At 41.1% G+C, this 18,396-nt stretch overlaps 1 protein-coding gene across 5 annotated transcripts in view; it reads right to left on the reverse strand.

The window, feature by feature from the left end:
* The window catches only part of MIA2 (MIA SH3 domain ER export factor 2), a 28,512-nt gene extending 14,875 nt beyond the window's left edge, over nucleotides 1–13,637 (reverse strand). For 2 of the 5 annotated variants that reach the window (XM_072338220.1, XM_072338219.1), the window contains exons 1-13: nucleotides 13,414–13,637; nucleotides 11,929–12,062; nucleotides 10,880–10,966; nucleotides 9,180–10,284; nucleotides 7,631–7,846; nucleotides 7,422–7,522; nucleotides 4,875–5,006; nucleotides 3,389–3,410; nucleotides 3,196–3,284; nucleotides 2,992–3,060; nucleotides 2,134–2,244; nucleotides 1,883–1,954; nucleotides 1,359–1,463 (exon numbers count right to left, since the gene is read on the reverse strand). In XM_072338220.1, the coding sequence (XP_072194321.1) occupies nucleotides 1,359–1,463; nucleotides 1,883–1,954; nucleotides 2,134–2,244; nucleotides 2,992–3,060; nucleotides 3,196–3,284; nucleotides 3,389–3,410; nucleotides 4,875–5,006; nucleotides 7,422–7,522; nucleotides 7,631–7,846; nucleotides 9,180–10,284; nucleotides 10,880–10,966; nucleotides 11,929–12,062; nucleotides 13,414–13,528 (2,358 nt within the window). In that variant the 5' untranslated portion in view covers nucleotides 13,529–13,637. Of the gene's footprint in view, nucleotides 1–1,358; nucleotides 1,464–1,882; nucleotides 1,955–2,133; nucleotides 2,245–2,991; nucleotides 3,061–3,195; nucleotides 3,285–3,388; nucleotides 3,411–4,874; nucleotides 5,007–5,651; nucleotides 5,823–6,132; nucleotides 6,353–7,421; nucleotides 7,523–7,630; nucleotides 7,847–9,179; nucleotides 10,285–10,879; nucleotides 10,967–11,928; nucleotides 12,063–13,413 lie in introns of those variants that run through there. The other 3 variants (XM_072338223.1, XM_072338222.1, XM_072338221.1) reach the window with 2 other exon arrangements.
* Between the last annotated feature and the right edge of the window lie 4,759 nt (nucleotides 13,638–18,396).

Raw genomic sequence — 18,396 nt, forward strand, 5'->3', positions numbered from 1 at the left:
CTGTTTTTCTGACTTTCTCCTGGGTTTGCTTGACATAAAACTATTGTCTGTAAAACAGTAATTTTCAGTACTTAGTAATACCTTGCTTTAAGTCCTATTTTTAAGCAGAAGAAAGAGACAGAACACTTTTCCTCAAGAAGAAAGAAACAGAAAATTTGTCTGAAACCAAGAAGCTACTAATAGAAAAGAAACAAACCCTATTAAAACTTTTAATAGCATGCAGCTTACAAAATTTCATTGACTGATGTTGTCACACTGGAAATAAAACACTGAGATCAGACGCTGATCACAGAAAAGTTACATACGGATTTGATGAAAAAGAGCACTTGAAACGAAATAATTCTCATGCTGCTACAAGTAAGAAGAACATCAAGTTCTACTGATAACAGTTGTGCATACCTAGAGCGTTGCTCTAGCAGAAAATTCACTATTTCCAGTAACTTCCCTGACAAACCAGCAAGTTTGATTTGAAGTGTTTTAACAAAACCAATAGGTCTGTACATCTACAGTAGATCTACCTACATAGTACATCTACATCTACTATCTACTACAGTACGTGTACAGTACATCTACCTACAATGGGCCTGTATATCTAGCTCTGCAAGGTACCTGCCTGGATACATTTCAGACAACAAGGAAATGAGTCAGGCAGGAAAACAAACACATAGCCACAAAAAAATGAAATAGTTCGTGCAATGTTTAATGTTCAGAAGTATTATCTTTTTTGTTAGAAATCATAATTTCACTGTAAAACCTGACTGAATGACTACTGCATACGCTGAACACTTTCAAATAACCACCATTCTTTGAGATCTGGCTATAGCTAGGAAGAAAAGAAACAGCTAAAACTTGGGAAGTAACTGCCCTTTCTGTATCCTCACGTTACCAATCTGACTTTCTACTAATTCATCCACAGCAACACTACGTTAAGTTCCCTACCTGTCTTTTGCACAGACTCTCATTTCTTCATTTGTTTGGATTTATCAAATAAAAGCATTTGCTCTTTGCTGCTGAAAAGAATCCAAGCCTACGTCTCTGCTTCACCAATCCTTGCCTACGTCTCTGCTTTCTTCAGCAAAAATCCTATTAGTGTCCCATTACCACACGCCCTCTTCCTCACCAATCAGTACATGTATTTCTTCTAATTTTTCTTTTTATTTTTAATCAATACGGAACTACTTCAGACAAATTTTTTCCATCATCACTTTAAAGGCATGCCCGCTCTTCCTAATTCCATTTACCAGAACCTTCACGGGCTACTAACAGACCCGTGCAGGAGGAGCTCCTTTAAGAAGTCACGTTTACGAAGCAGTGCACAAAAACTAAATCACTAAGGAATTTAACTAGGAAGAGCCTACCTGTTTCTCACTCTCCTGAAGCTGACGGTTTTCATCTATTGCGTCTTGAAGAGATGTCTTGAGTCTCTCTGTATTAATCTGATAGACTTTTAGGGTAGACTTGGCCTACATTAAAACAAAAAAAAAAAATCATGTTGTTTCAACAGTATATGCGAAGACGTAACTAGCAGAGTCACCATGGACTCATTCTTAATTTGTCTAAGTACATTATATTTGTATTCTCATCTTTTTAACATAATTTCAACAGCCTCTGCAGACTGTAGTTTTGAAACAACACATACCATTGTGTAGTAAGAGGGCAGAGAAACGACAATGGAATTCATTTCCCAGTAAGCGGCAATCACGATATGAAATTAAACCTTACTAAATCACGGCACACAGAAACATTAAAGCCTTCGCAATCCTTCTCGTTTACATGCCATATTAATTCTGCCTCTTACTAGTCAAAATGTTAAAGAAGAAACTACATTGAGAACAAAGAAATGGCGAAGCTTTGGAAACAGAAATTATAAAATAAGACATACCTCAGCAACTTGTGACTGGATAGATTTTGATTCCTTCTCCAAAGATTCCAGTCGTTCCTGAATTTCAGCCACCTGAAAAGAATTATTTTTTATACAGCTTCTTAATAGATTTGACTGGAAAAGTCTAAGCAAGGGCTAAAGTTATTGTAATTTTCAAACTGGGAAAGTTGCTACCCCCACATCAGTGAAAGCTGTTTTTCTGAGGACATTAAAACGAGTAGCAACACAGAAAAGATCTTTTTTATTCTTACCAATTTATCATTTTCTGCTTGCTTGGATTTTTCTCCTTCCAGTTCCTTTTCCAGATTCTCTATTTCTTGGTTGAGTTCCAAGTTCGATTTGTTCAGTTTTTCACGTGTTTCCTAAATCAAGTTGTTTTGTCAGTTAACACAACATGCTTGACATAAACTACATACAAAGAGTACATCTTAAATTTCATTTTAATGCAAAATGACAAAGTGCACTTAATATCACCGTATCAAGTATAAATCTCAAAGCACTCTCAACTCGTGCATACTAACAAAACCTTTAACAACCAGCTCTATCGGGTCTGAGGTGCAGAACAAAATAAATTAATTTGCTTTTTTTGTTCCATAAATTTTATGTAGTCGGTTATTTGATTCAATTTTTTGGAAATCTTTTCCAAATACGTACTAAGTGCAGGGGATATAAATGCAGCAATTTCATCTAATTTTGCTACTGTGTCAATACAAGGCTATTCTATACTTATGCACGTCTTTCCTTTAAAAGTACCGACAACTTTAAATTGCTCCAGTAGGCTAAAAAATGTACTTGAAGTAAACAGAACATGAGAACATGAGAACACACTTCCTGCAGTGCCCTGTCTCTCCTGTTTAACCAATTAGTTATTATCTAACACGAAATTTGCTCCGATGTCAATCATTTCAAATGATCCATTCCGATTTTAATTAAACTGTTACAAAAACTTTTCTTAGTTGTCTCACTTCTATGTTATTTTTCAGCAGCCCAGGATTAGAAAAGCAATGCTTACAATTACAACATTTTGTAAAATGTGCACTTTCCTGAAATTCTGCCTTAAATCGTCCAAATATTAATTTCCTTTCATCTTTTTTTCCCCTTATTTTTACCTCAAAAAGAGATGCATCTGATCCTTTCATAAGGCTGTCATCCTTTAGAGACAATTCTAAATCTTCCAACTGAAAAACATAATAATCAGAACGTATATAAAAAATGGCCTAAATAACAGAGTAAATGACATTCAAGTCAAACACAAGTTTTGATTACAGCGTGAGATACCAATAAGGCACTGAATTGGAAGGTTGTTCGGTTACCTCTTTTTTGCTAAGGCTGAGTTTCTCAAGAATTTTGCATTTCTCTTCAACTAGTTCAGCAATTTTATTGGCAAGCCGTTTTTCCCTTCCTAAAATAAACAGACAGCTGGATGTTGCAACATTCACACAATAAAAAGCAGCAAAATAAGAAGTTTATGGCAGTTACGTGTCAAACTATGAAAAATAAGCTTACCTGCATAAAGTCGACTTCTAACCTGAAACAAAAAGAAAGAAAACAACAACCTTGAAAACATCTGATAAATTACCCTTACATAGCATCTGAAAACTATCACCTATGGTGGCGTCATCAGGTCACCCACTGAACTGAAGAAAAGAACATAAATAAAGGCTGCAGTCACATAACACATACTGCCAACACAAAGTGGTAGTGGATGTGAACGGCCTGAAAAGAGGAAGGGCAAGGTAGTTATTCTACGTGCCAGCTCAGACTCAGCTCTCTTTGAAAGAGCAAGAAACCGCATGCTGTAATGCTCAACTGTCAGAGCTGCAGTAACGGCACTACTTGACGGGCATCCTGCCCACTTCCCCCTGTGAGAAGTATTAAATCAGAGGCTGCCACGTGAGGTGTAGCACCCTAGAACCAAAATCAAAAGAGCAAGACAAAATGCTACTAACAGCCTGGACAAGAGATGAAGTTGAATGAGCCCACCAAAATGTAACATGACATCCCTCCCACAGATGGACCTGGAACATCTGACATCTAAGGAGAATTCATCTCTCTCTGAATTTCCCTGTAACTTTCTCATTCCAAGTCAAGCAATCTAAGCATGAAAAATGGAACAAAGTCATAAGCATACCTATCCTCTCAATCCCTAAAATGGTTGATATTGGGTGATATGTGCAGGGGGAAAACAATGCTAGAGTTTCTATTTGACTCAGGTTTAAGCTGTAACTTACGTTTTATATCCATCGACAGGGATGGAATACAGTAAAAAATGCAAATAAAAACAAAACAAAACAAAAAACCACTTAGGGAATGACAAACGATTACAGATACATTAACATATGGACCCCTCTTCCAGACAACCTGAATTGCTGCTGCAGAATAGGAGGTATTTTTCCCAGGTCTAATGAGATGCTGGAACCTTTAATACAAATGCAATTGCTCTTATCTGAGAAACAAAGATGCCACACAGTCTATCTTCAAAGACAAAGTGTCACAAACAAAACTTTAGGAATACTGGATTACAGATCATGAATTCATTGCTTTAGTTGGGAGAGGCTGGTGGGCAGATTTGTGTGGATGAGGATCTGAGTAACAACAATTGAAGTGAGCCCATACCTCAGAAATATCAACTGACGTTTGTGTTAAGATGTTTCAGTGCTACATTTCTCCAGCTTACCACTCATAAACAGCTCAAGATAAAATCAGTTCAGTACTCTGACACGTAGCATCAAGGTCACCGGTCAAAGTTTTTTAACATGCGTCCCTTGATGGGGACTCATCCAGATTGTCTTTATTTAGTTTAGAAAATACCTCCTCCTGCCTTGACAAAACAGGCTACTTCACAGTTTTTCCTCCTTTTTTTCAAGAGACTCTAAATAGAGAGTTTTAAACCTGCTGTGACTGAATTATTTCATACCTTGCAGAGTAACAATTTAAACTGTCAGAAACTGTCAGTGTAGCCTGTATATCGGCATGCAGATTGAACACTTACTGACTGATAACTTCTATACAGGAACAGGAAAATTGTGAAGGCTCCAACAATGCTGACAGCAATCACTAGTTCCCAAGAGAAACCAAAGAGATCAGGTTCGGGTCTCATGTCTTCAGGCAGCGATGCCACAGCCTGAAATTGAAAGATTGAACTGGTTAATATTTTCAACAGAAACAGACATAAGAAGTAACCTAAGTCAATGCATAAGGCAGGAGGCGCAGGCCTGTACATCTAGCTTTTCCAAGACTCCAAAATGGTGGTTAACAGGAGCCTGAGTTCTGCATTATACAGTTACTAAATGGAAAAAAAAGAAAGAAAGAAGAGATCCAGCAAGATCGGATAAGGAGCAGACAAAGCTCTGAGCACCGCTCCTTCTGTGCCTGACAGTCACGGCAAACTCACTGTGTACGGTAAACGCAACGTGTCTTTAATAACCTGTTGCCATACAGCAAACCTCAACCCCTAATTCTTTAATAGAGCTTTAAAACCACCACTACCTCATCAGGGCACAAGCCAGGGCGGGCTCTCTGCCCCGTTCCAGCTTTTCACAGAATTTTCGGTATTTCTCCCACCCTGCAGGGGCGGGCAGCGCGTACCGATCCCTCCGGGCGGCTCAGCGAGCGGCCGGGCCCTGCCGGTCCCCGGGAGCACCGCTCGGCCCTACGCCGGGGCTCCCCTGCGGAGCCCCGAGCCGCCGCTACGATGCGGGGCGGCTTTCCCCAGACCCCAGTTCCGGCCACACGCCCCCAAGAGGTACGGAGGGGCTCCCGCACTCACCCTGCGGACCGCCTCGGCGGCCCACCGGCAGCAGCGCTGCGCCGCGTCCCGCAGCCCCAGCCAGAGACCGACGGTGGCGGCGCCCAGCGCATCACCGCGGACGCCGGCAGCCATCTTGCCGCGGCGCCGGCACGGCCACGCGCGGCCCCCTTCCGGCCCCTCGCCGGGCAACCGGCCGTACCACTGCCGCAGGCAGTACGGGGGCGGCGCGGCGGACCGCACCACTGAGACGTGACGGGGGGCGCCGCCGCTGGGAAGAGGGAGATCCCGCCGCAGCGGAGGGGAGAGAGCGGGACGGCGGCAGCGGGATCCGGGCCTCGGCGCGCGGCCCAGCCGGCAGCGGGGTGCAGCGGCCGCGCGATCCCGGCAGGCCGCCCTTGTGAACAGCCGGCGCCCGGAGGAGCAGCTCCTCCGACACCGACGTGCGCTCGCCGGCTACAAAACTACTTCTGCCCTCGTCGCACTGCACGGGCAGACCTACCTCCGCCGCTTCTATTTGCCTCCGCGTCACGGCAGCGCTGTACACAAACAGAAGGGCCAGCGGCCGGGCTGGCTCCTGGGACAGACCTTGCCCCGCCGAAGAGGCGGGCCTGCCGTCACACTTGTGACTCGCACCCAGGGACAACAGGTGGCGGCCCTCCCCGCCGTGAGGCGCTGCCCGGCCCAAGGGAGGCGTGCAGCGCCGCGGGAGGCTGGGCCTCGGGAACACCTGCCTGCCTGGTAAAAACCGGTCGTGCTGGGGCTGCCGTTAATCGCAGTGAGGAGGCTGCTGTCACTGCAAAGGGGTCTGGAGAAAAGACATCTACGATCAGCTAGACCAGCCACCACCACATCACCGCCTACTAACCGCGTCCCTCAGTGCCGCATCTACACTTGAACACCTCCAGGGATGGTGACTCCACCAGCACCCTGGGCAGCCCGTTCCAGTGCCTGCCTGACCGTTCTTTCGGGTAAGTTTTTCCTAATACCCAACCTGACCTTCCCCTAGCACAGCTTGAGGCCGTTTGCTCTCATCCTAACACTGTTCCTTAAGAGGCCGATCCCACCACTTCACAGCTTCCTTTCAGGTAGTTGTAGAGAGCTGTAAGGCCTCCTCAGGGACTCCTAACCTAACCTAACAATCCTGGTTCCCTCAAGTGCTTCTTATAAGACTTATGCTCCAGACTCCTCACCATTTTCATTGTCCTTCTCTGGACACACTCCAGGGTCTCAATGTCTTTCTTGTAGCAAGTGGCCTCAAACTGAACACAGTACTCAAAGTGCACAGCTCAGAGCTGAGTACAGGTGGATGATCACCACCCTGGTCCTGCTGACTGCACTATTTCTGATACAAGCCAGGATGCCATTGGCCTCCTTGACTGACTGGGCACACTACTGGCTCATGTTCAGCTGGCTGTCAACTAACGCCCCCAGATCCTTTTCCTCTGCCAGCTTTCTAGCCACTCTGCCCCAAGCCTGTAGTGCTGCATGGGGCTGTTATGACCAAAGTGCAGGACCCGACATTGGGTCATGTCAAAGCTCTCACAGTTGGCCTCAGCCCACTGATTCAATATGCCCAGTTCCCTCTGTGGAGCTTTCCCACTCTCAGGCAGATCGACACTTCCTCCTAGCTTGGTGTAATCTGCACTGAGGTGCACTCAATCCCCTCATCCAAACCATCAATAAAGATATCAAACAGGGTCTGCTCCAATACTGACCCCTGGGGAACATCACTCATGACTGGTCACTAGTGGCTTACAGGTACTCATGGAAGCAAAGAGCAACTCTTACCTCTTTGATAATACTTGTAATTGCTGAAAAAACAGACTTTACCAGTTCCCCCATCTCAAAAGCGCTCAGGCACAGAAGTATCTGATTTATCCAGCCTCCATCTGGTTTGTTTATAAGGGCAAAAAGAAAAGAAACATTCTGTTACTATGGCATATTTAATATAACTCCAACTTTTTTTGCCATTTCAAATTAGGAAATTTTACACTTACCATTATCTGGAATGTAGTTCTGAACTTGGAAGATGTTATCCGAGGAAGGATTTTCAGCATCATGTTGAAAATCAGCTACTAAGCTTGGCATTTTTTCTTCAGAATTTACTGAAGGAATGACTGTCTCTTCTGAATGTTGCTCACTGTCAATAGGTGCATCCATTTCATATTTATCCCCTGCCTTTTCTTCCAGCAGCCTTCTTTTACTGCCTGCTCCTGCAGGTAATTGTGAAAGGAAGTGCTGTTTATTTTCAGAGGATTAAACAACTGTTCTCACACAGTTATTTTTTTTGTTACAAGGTATGAGCCTCTAACTGAGGTTTTCATTTTATTTTCTCCTTGATAATTAAAGATGTCATGTAAGATTGGAAGAAAGGGAAGCCATCCAGAGGGACCTGGGCAGGCTGGAGAAGTGGACCTGTGAAAACCTAATGAGGTTCAATAAGGCCAAGTGTAAGGTGCTGCACTCGTGTCAGGGCAATACCAGGTATTTATACAGACTGGGAGAAGGTCTCAGCTTTCTACAAGACAACAAACATCACTACAACATATAAAAAACACAGACATGTTCACGCAGAAGGATATTGGAAGGAATCAGTTGCCTTATTTCCCATGTAAATTCCCTGAAGTACATTTTCTGGAGTGGATAAAAAGCATTTCAGAAAATACCTTCAGAAAAACAAATCAAACCCCCCAAATACCCCACACTTTGCCTAACTGCGTAGAAAAACATACAGTCTTCAACAAAATCATTTTGTAAGTCTAAGCTTCAGGGACACAAACAGCCAAAGATCCCCATCACGAATAACCCAATAGCTTCCATGAGTAGGCTGTGATTTCACAGTGAAGCTTTTCAGATCGGTGCAGCTGCACAAATTTGTTTCCCTCACAAAGCTGCTCTCAGCTTAACATTTCTAAAGTGAAATTGTTGGTACGTAATGAATGGGTTTGGTGAATATGCATTTATCACGCAGCATTTCCAGAGTGAGGCTAGTGCCACTCTCATGTGGGATAATCTTGATACCGAGGTGGTTCCCACAAGTGTGTAATTCATTTTCTGAATTTACAAGTTTGTGAATATGAGCACTGAGGTTATTTTGTTCTTGTTGCACTGTTTCAACTGCTTCTGTTTTTTATTTTCCCTGCAGTAGTTTCCAATTTCCAGTTGACTTAAAGTGCACATTTCTTTGTTCACACGTACTCTGTTCTCTTTTTCTTCACTTTGTTCCTCTTTGGGGATAAGTTCATCATAATAACATCTTATGTTGGTGTTTTCCTAATTTCACTACTTTTAGAAACATATTCTTCAGCACTGAAACTACTAAACACATCCTCCTGCAAACTCCAAGCTTTCTCTCCCTTAGCTATTGAACACTGTTACATCTGCAGAACATCTTACAGAGAAGAACTGGTTCTGTTCTGATATGTCAGGCTATGTGTCTGAAGGATCACAATTCTGAGGTGGGTAAAGAAATTTGACCTGATTCAACTGGTTTATCATATCTGTCTACATAATTAATGAAGCTCTTTCAGATGTTTTCATACCAACCTGGCTGGCCGTAGCTCCTTTCTGACTCTGGATTTCTTTCTGCAGTGTTTTTTAGCAGTTGACTTACTGATGCCACATCTTGTTCTGAACTGCAGGGGTCAACTGGATCTTCTTTGTCACCTATTAATTTATCAGAAGATGATCCCGTGTTGCTTGAGATGTCTTTGGTGTCATTAAGAGTATACACACTTGCTGTTATCTCCCTGGCATTTGGCATGTTGCTGTTTGAATCTATTACTTCTTGTGCGTAACTCACATCTTGCTGGTTTAAAGTCTGTATTTCTTCATTCTTACTTGCATCATCTTCTCTATCTTTGTTTGCATGGTCTTCTGTAGCAACTGTATTTTTCTCAGCCTGCCCAAAACTTAGAACATCGCTTAAACCCAAACTAAACCAATTTGATGTGGATTCTTGACTCTCACTATTTTGTTCTTTTTCTGTCACTAACTCTGTGACTGCTGTTTCATGTTCGTTGTAGGAGTGAGCATCCACACTAGAAACATCATGGATTTCTACATTATTTTCTGATTCCAAACCAACATTCACATTCTCTTTACCAAAATACAGAAAATCCGTCAGTCCACTCTGAAGCCAACCAGATGCTGCGGGCTCTGGCTCCTCCTGATCATTTGGCTCCTCTAAGTCATTGTCAGCTGTTACTGCTATTTTTCTGCCTTGATAACTGTTTTCTTCTGAAGGTTCATTAACGGCTTCTAAGGTCTCTTCATCATTTTTACTTCCTGTGGCAAACCACCCTGCAATGTCAGAAACCACCCAACTAGACTGAGTTGGAACGGGCTCCAATGGGAGACTGTTTTGGAGTTCTGGCTGTTCAACATCTTCATTTCTGTTCTCATTTTCACTAACCAATTTTTTGCTTGCAGACTCCTGACTCTGAGATTCTTTGGAACCATTTCCAAAAGCTGATTCAATTGTTTCTTCATTTTGGATGGAGTCTCCTAAATGCTTTAAGGGTTCAGTTTCTTGCAGCTCTGATTCTGCATCAGATGATGAATATTCACTTTCTTTGTTATGATAATGTAATGCACTGTCTTCGTTTTCAAAAACATCCGCATCACCATCAAGACAAAGGAAATCAGTTTCCTAAAAGAAAAACATAGTCTTTTAAAATATTTTCATACAGAATCATAGAATCACCAAGGTTGGAAAAGACCTAAAAGATCATCCAGTCCGACCATTCACCTACTACCAATAGCACCCACTAAACCATGTCCCTCAACACAACATCCAGTCTTTCCTTGAACACCCCCAGGGTTGGTGACTCCACCACCTCCCTGGGCAGTCCATTCCAGTGCCTGACCGCCCTTTCTGAGAAGTAATATTTCCTAATGTCCAGCCTGAATCTCCCCTGCTGCAGCTTGAAACCATTCCCTCTAGTCCTAATATATAATTTTCTACAGCATTGTGTAACACAGCTAGATATCTTTGTTCTCTTCCTCTGCGTGTGTCTATAACTTTATACAAAGGACTGTAAGTAACTGAATTATTCCTAGCGGCTCTATATTATTTATCAGATAAAAAATTATCTTAAAAGACAACAAACACACAAAGGGAGCAGTAACAAAAGTACCTTGTCTTGAATTATCTAAAATAAAATATGCATTGAAATTCTAACTTGTTTTTACATTTTTCTTGTGGTGTAAACTACACTGGGGAAAATCAGGTGATTTTGGTTTACCTTAGTGAGTACTTCAACTTCTTCTGCAATTAAAACTTCCTCAACCTTCACGGCATCTTTTGGGAAATATCCAAAATCTTTTCCTTTCTGTAAGACATATTAAGGGAGCGAGAGCATTTCAACTTGAACAATGATTATATTGGGTGCTTGCATATATGCTAGAAATGTATGAACAAACAGAGAGGACTGCCCCTCGCTCCCTTCATTCTGTTTGGTTAAAGAAAAAAGAGAACAAAATGGTTCCATTTGCTAATTCAGGCAGCAAGAAGTATATTTCATGGCATGATAGTGATGGAACAGTTTTAAACAAAAAGAAGGGCAATTTAGATTAGATGTTTGGGGGAAATTCTTTACTCAGAGGGCAGTGAGGTGCTGGCACAGCTGCTCAGGGAAGCTGTGGGTGCCCCATCCCTGGAGGCACTGAAGGCCAGGCTGGATGGGGCCTTGGGCAGTCTGAGCTGGTGGGGGGCAGCCCTGCATATGGCAGGGGCTGGGACTGATTGAGCTTTAAGCTCCCTTTCAACTCACTTTTATTAGCAGTTGGAATTGAATCTGTGCATCCATTGCTTTTTAGCTGTAACACAAATAATCGTGGCTCTGACTACATTGTCGGTTGTTCCAAACCATTAAATATATGTAATAACTTCTCTGGGAACTTTCCCTGAGAACTGAACTGTAACATCAGGTCCCAACACAGAATTGTCCACCACATAACTGTAAAAACTCATTACCAGCAGACCTAACCCAACAGACCATGATGTTCTTAAGGGAACTGGATGCAATCATTGCAGCCAAATGATTAGAAGAGAAGTCAAAAAAGTTGGATTCTGGTCTGGGCTTTCTTTCTCAATGAGTAATTGACAGCCACATTTGATTTTTCCTTATACAGAAAGATAACAATGAACCACCTCACAACGACAGTGTTGACCCATGAGTAGCTAACATTACAAAAGACATGGAAAATCCCTAGAAAGAAGCAGACTGCTTTTGTTATTATTTTAGTATCTACATTATTTACGTGGGAAGTCTTATCAGATTCAAATACTTACACTTCCTATCCACAAATTGTCATTTTTCCTGGAAAGTTTGGAGTATACAATTATCTCCTCCCCTGTTTTGAAGCTCAGATACCGGCAATCAGGTCCCACATAGTCTGTAGTGGCTTGAACTCTGCTCATTGCCACTGGAATAACATGTAGGAAGAAAGGAGCACGTGAGTATGATAACCGCTTCATCTGAAGTCAGATAGGAAAAACCCTGATATATACTAATATATTAAAGCGTTAATAAGCAATGATACAACTCCATCACCATGTGGAAAGTTACTGAAAACACAGAATGGGAAAAAGAACCTCTATCCTGTTTTTTTCTGCTGCTTTTTGCAGACACCAAAGTGCAAAGATCCTGTCCAGTATCACCATTGCTTTTAGTATTTGTCTTCCAAGCTTTCAAGGCTGAAATGCATGAGGGGAATTAGCAAATTCAACTATTAAACACAAATCTAAGCAGCTAAAAGTATTTTCCAAGCAAATTTCTGATTTTTTATTTTTTAAATTCTAAGTTAAATCTGGTAGTTACTGTATGGGTTTTGTCTGCTATTTTGGATATATTAATATTATAAAGAAAATAGGTAAGCTTAAGCAGCAAAACCTCAAAGACATTATTGAAAACAAATGATTAAATTCAATTTGAATGACTTTGCTTTCTCTTCATCTCCACTTGTGTATACAACCAGAAACCACTGCTTAAGTGCTCTAGTCAGTTTGGAGCCCATCCCCTACCCAGACAGACATCTCTGAGCACCCAGAAGCTGGAGAAGTCAGAATGGCTCCCTAGGAAATTAAGGCTATCAACAGAGGAGGTCTAAGCATTTAGTGTGAAAATGCCTGCACATTACTTATTGCTGTCCACTGGTGATTCAGTGGCTTGCTGACTGCCTCCTGCAGAGCTATTTAATCCCCAGGAACTCCATTACCAGTTACTGCTCTTACTTCATCTTAAAGACATAAAAGATGCATCTGTGTGCTACATAGAAAGGATTATAAAACAAGCGAACAAACAAGAAACTCCAAACAGTTTGCTTAGAATAGAAAAGCACAGTATTACAGAACAGGCTATGAAACAAAGATGCATGTCCTTTCTTGCTATATAGCCTACCCTTTTCTTATTTATATATATATATCTGTAAGGAATGAGTGAAAACTATTTTAAAGTTGCTTTATATTGACTGTCTTGAGGAAACCTGAGAAAAGCGAGCTGTTCAGTTCTGAACAGTATTCTGTTTTCTTTTGACTGAACTTCGATCTTTATATTCTTACACAACACAGTCCAGTAAGTAGGTTTTTCAGGAATATTCTTCTTTTTTTTTGTATGAAAATTGTAAGCCAGTTATTCATTTATTTAGTATATTGACGACAAAGATTTTCTATGGCTACTTATTTTCATTCAGTGCTTCATCTCTAATTTCAACACAATGGTTTGTAACAGCTAAACATACACTGACACCTTTAGGAAAAAAAAAGGGAGTTACTTACTCTCGCATTCCCAGTCACCACATTTCTTCCATTCTGAAAGTACCTTTGTACTCCGTAGGCTTGTCAAAAATGAAAGTGCCAGCAGGAAAATTCTGTGATCCAATATCCCTGACATTTTTCTAGAAACTGTGGTTGCATTAATGTGCGGAGCACAAGAATATTCTACATTATTTTTCTTATCCTAACGAAAAGTTGCAAATAAATCCCATTTCCCTTCTTGCTTTAAGCAGAAGTACTCTATACTCAGTCTGCTAACAAACTGCAAAGTCAGGTGTCCTGATTACACGCAGACGTTTAATAATTAACCAAGTCCCGGTGGCTAGACTGATGTTTTGAATACAAAGAAACTGGTTCTGCTCACATCACTATTTATCTATCACCCTATCACATAGGTTTTTTTGTGTGTGTTTTTTGGATTATGGATGGATTTGTAACATATCATGACCACAGGATTTTAAGTTGGATTATAAATGTCATGCATTGTTACCACACCATTTATCAGAGAGAAATGCTTCAAATCTAAGCAGATGGTATGTCTTGCTTTTTAAGAAATACCTTCTGTTTCTTAGCAACCCATCCCTCTGTGGAGTTATAAATGTTTTCTCTAATACATACTGTACTTTAAAGTAGTTATGCAGGGTATTGTACACAGGTTATGTAGGTATGAGGTTGGGCTGTAAATATGATCCTACAGAGTGGTTTGTTTTATGAGCAAATTTTGCTTCAAATGCTTCAGAGCATTACCCTGAACTTGTGAGTAGGCCTGCCCTTCCTTCAGTCCTGAGTATGAGTTGCACATAATTTGTTTGGCTTTTTCTTTCTGGGAGCCTAAACTGTGTTCTACTTGCTGCATAGTTCCGCTCTCTCCTGCTCCCCAACCCAAACTTGCCAGATACTGGTGCTTAGCCAGACCAACGAGCCAGCAAACATCTACAGGAGGCTGGGAAGTAGAGCACAAAGTGCACTGCAACCAGGGCCGCGTTAACCAGCAATGTCCTGCAAACAAAGAAATCACAGTAGCTGATGTCCTCCAGTTGCAATCTAACACTTTGCCCCACTCTTGCTACGTGACCTGATAGTCAGACAGCCTCTCCTATGACCTGACACACCAGCTGCCTCTGTTACGAGTTCTTTGGTAGATTCCTGCCCCATGTACCCACTGGGACAAACACACACCACATTCATCCCCCAGTGCTCTCCTCTCAGTAGCACTAATTGACAGTGCCCCATCCCCAGCACCAATATTCTCTCTTCTCCACTCCCCTGGATCTTATAATGCTTAGAGGACCAATGACTAGGAACCTTTCCTGGAGTCCTTGATAGACTGATGAGAACGAACAAAGAAATGTGTATTGGGGAGAGGGAAGGACTACAGAAGACATTAATATTAGGTAATAACCCAATATAATGCGCTGTACAAAATTGGAAGGACAGAATTCTTATACTGGCAAGATTAGAAGCTGATCAGAAGAGTCAGAATGTTGCTTACCAACCATGGAACATAAAACAAACACCAACTGTGAGTTTAGAAAGACCAGCAGTCCCTTTTTGACCCTGATAAGATGAAGGCAGTTCAGCTAAAAATGGAAAAGCCAAATACTCCGACACTTAAAATTACACAGGTCAGCAAGTTTGTACTGGAGAGAAAAGTGAGACACCCACACCTTGAGATCTACACGTTATTGCTGTATTTGTCATAAGATCTCTCAAAATGGCTGTGACTTTTCATATGGACAAACTGATTCTCAGGTCTTTATGTGGAGATGCTGAAATTGTTGCAGCCCATCCTAGCTGTTTCATTTGATCTACATCTACAGTTTTAAAGTTACTGCGGGCAATGCTCATTGTGTAGCTTAGTCTCAACAATCACTCTTCTAGGTTTTAAGCTGTTAAAAGGCTGCTTACCAGCACTCTGATCTTTGTTATGTGTTACTTGCACCTTTAACATGACTTCAATAACAAAATACGCATCAAATATTCTTTTCTTGAGGGTGTAAATCCCACACTTGCAGATGTTATACAAGCATAGCTTCTAATCACCTTTGAACTTAATTCAAAGATAAACGTTGATGGAGTTTATTATATCTGGCTTCCAAAGGACAAAGTTGAAAACTTCACATTAGGCAGAGTGAGACTTCACTTTGTTAGTTTGGCAAGTAAAAGTTAAACACCCTTCTGCAGAACTGAAGCAACGAATGTAAGTACAATCATTCATGCAAAGACAAAACAACGCTAACAAAAAGTTAAATTCTATTTCCAACAGCTTTTAGAAGGAAGGAACTATTGTTAAAAATATTATTAGATATTATTAGAAATAGATATATTAGAAATATTAATATTATTAATATTATTGTGTGCCTCCGGTGGCGCAGTGGTATAAGTTGCTGCTTGCAACACCAGAGGCCCAGGGTTCAAATCCCCCCTGTGGCATAAGTGGCAGAAATGCTGCTCTGCTACACAGAGGGCTCGAATCCCGGGAGTTGGACTCGATGATCTCTAAGGTCCCTTCCAACTCGCACGATACTGTGATACTGAGATACTGTGATAGATCTCTGGGAATTATATTTTAGTGCCTCTAACTGCTGAACTACAAATACGTCATGTTGTATAGAAGTACATAAAAAATGATTTTATGATAACACTACATACAGTTTTGATGATATTTTTATGATAGCATCAAAAGGTTCTGTACAGAATGTAAGGTTTCACTGTGTGGAATATTGCACAGGTTAGTAGAAGAATATTAAAACAGTTCTCTTGATTTAGGATGTTTGGATAAAAGTGCAGATCAAGTTTTATATTGAATTATGTTTCATGCAAAAATATATATACATTTGTTTCAAACAAGCATTTTCTTTAAATCTAATAAATGAAAGGAAGAGGAGGAACACTAATTCACTCTCACCTCTTCCAGTTAAATGAATCCGAACAGGCATCAGTCATTCTTTGACCTGTTTTAAGCCAAGTTTTTTTAGCTACGTTGTTAAGTTGTAAGGAAAAGAATTACTGCTTGCCTGTCACAAAAAGGCTCAGAAACACAGCAACAGTGTATTTCTAGAAGTAATACTTTGAATCTTGATGATATATTCCTAGGGTTTCAATGTCTCACGTTTTGTAACATATTAGGACACTGCCTCCACCATAAAAACAGCCCCAACAAGGTTTGTGTAAAATACAGGTTTTCTATGTAACTGAGATGGGGGAGAAAAAGTAAAATGAGCAAAATTATATCTTCTAAAACACAGATATCTGTATATTAAATATATATACTATTGCCACAGCACTTGATGGCATCATAAACGCCTAAGGTCCCAGAAACACTTCTTCAAGCAGGGAAGCCCATTTCAAAGATCTGGGACAGGTATGAAAGAAACAAGTTTGTCCCATTGTCCCGTAATAGTTACAAAATTAGCAGATAAATCTGGATCTCAGAATCACACCTGGGGCTTAACCACAAGAACTTTACTTTCCTTATGAACAAATGATGCTGGAAAAATCTATTTGCATATTTACTGGCCTTGGAAATTAATGTGACTGGAGCTTTTTTTTATGCTAATAACTCCTTTGGAATAAAACAACTACTTCCAAGTTTCCTCCGAATACTTACAGTGAAACTGTTCTGAGCACAAAGAAACCCAGTCAAGTGAAGAAGCACACATCTGAAGAAGCTTACATTCTATGCAGTCACATTTCAGCTTACCGTTCATAGCCAGCCCATGGAAAATCTGCTGTGACAAGGACTCTGGGTAGAACACCATGGAAAACAACACATTCCTGGAGACCTCCAGCTTCTCTCTCCATCAAGACTGAAGAAAATGGAGATACATAAATGGTATGAAGTCAGTGCACATAGTATAAAAGCACTGTAGAAAAAAAAAGTTTGTATATATTCTAAATTCCCATTTAAATCTAGGGTGCACCACTTCATGCAAGCACTACATGTGGTTTCTTACCCGCTCATATAAAGCATCTCAGCTTCATAAGATTCTGTCCTTCTTGATTGCTCATATTCCTTGAGTGAAGTGAGACCAGGGTATTTGTTTTTTCAACTCATCTCTATGGGGAGAGGAAATAAAACATTTCAGTGATTTTCTACTCACGTGCTGTACGCACTTAATTCCCAGAACCCCAAAACTATTTCACCAAATTCAGCCTTTAAATATTTATGGAATCATAGAATCAGAGTCACAGGGTTGAAAAGGACCTACAAAATCATCTAGTCCAACCGTCCTCCCATTACTGTAGCTACCACAAGCCACTAAACTATATCTCATAGCTCCTCATCCAAATGCTTCTTGAACACTGCCAGGGATGGCGACTCTATCACCTCCCTGGGCAGCCATTCCAGTGCCTGACCACACTCTGAGAGAAAAAGGTTCTTTCTTATGTCCAATCTGAACCTCTTCTGGTACAACTTGTGGCCATTTCCTCAGGTCCTGTTTGTGAATATTACCAACATTTTTATATGGATGTTGCACTGAGCTGCTCATGCTTAGCAAAATCATTTCCAGCACAGTGGCAGTTGTTTCTTGAAAGGAGAACTGAACTATCAAGTGCATCACCTGCTTTCTAATAGCAACAAAATTCCTACATTCTCACCTTGTCTAGAATTTATTGCTGCCCAAATAGCAACCTGAAACACAGAATTAAAATGTACCCAACCCATTCCCTACTTTACATACCAGGACTCCCCACTTACTATACATGCTGTTAGTACAGCTTCTGAGAAGCAGCCTACTCCTGCAGCTTTGTGTAACTACAGCAATAGCTATTAAAACCCTCTCAGTAAACCTACAGAATGTATGCATTGGATATCTCAAGCCTAACACAAAGCTTCAAAGGACTTCATGTTATGCATCTCAACAACAACAAGATCAAGAAAATTAAAATGGCTTCTGCTAAGTTCTCATTTCAAATTGCCTTTAGAAACACACAAGGCAATAACACCTACTCAGCTACTCACGATAAAAGTGTGTTCCTTGT

The sequence above is a fragment of the Excalfactoria chinensis genome, chromosome 5 (genome assembly GCF_039878825.1).
Source record: "Excalfactoria chinensis isolate bCotChi1 chromosome 5, bCotChi1.hap2, whole genome shotgun sequence".
Lineage (NCBI taxonomy): Eukaryota > Metazoa > Chordata > Aves > Galliformes > Phasianidae > Excalfactoria > Excalfactoria chinensis.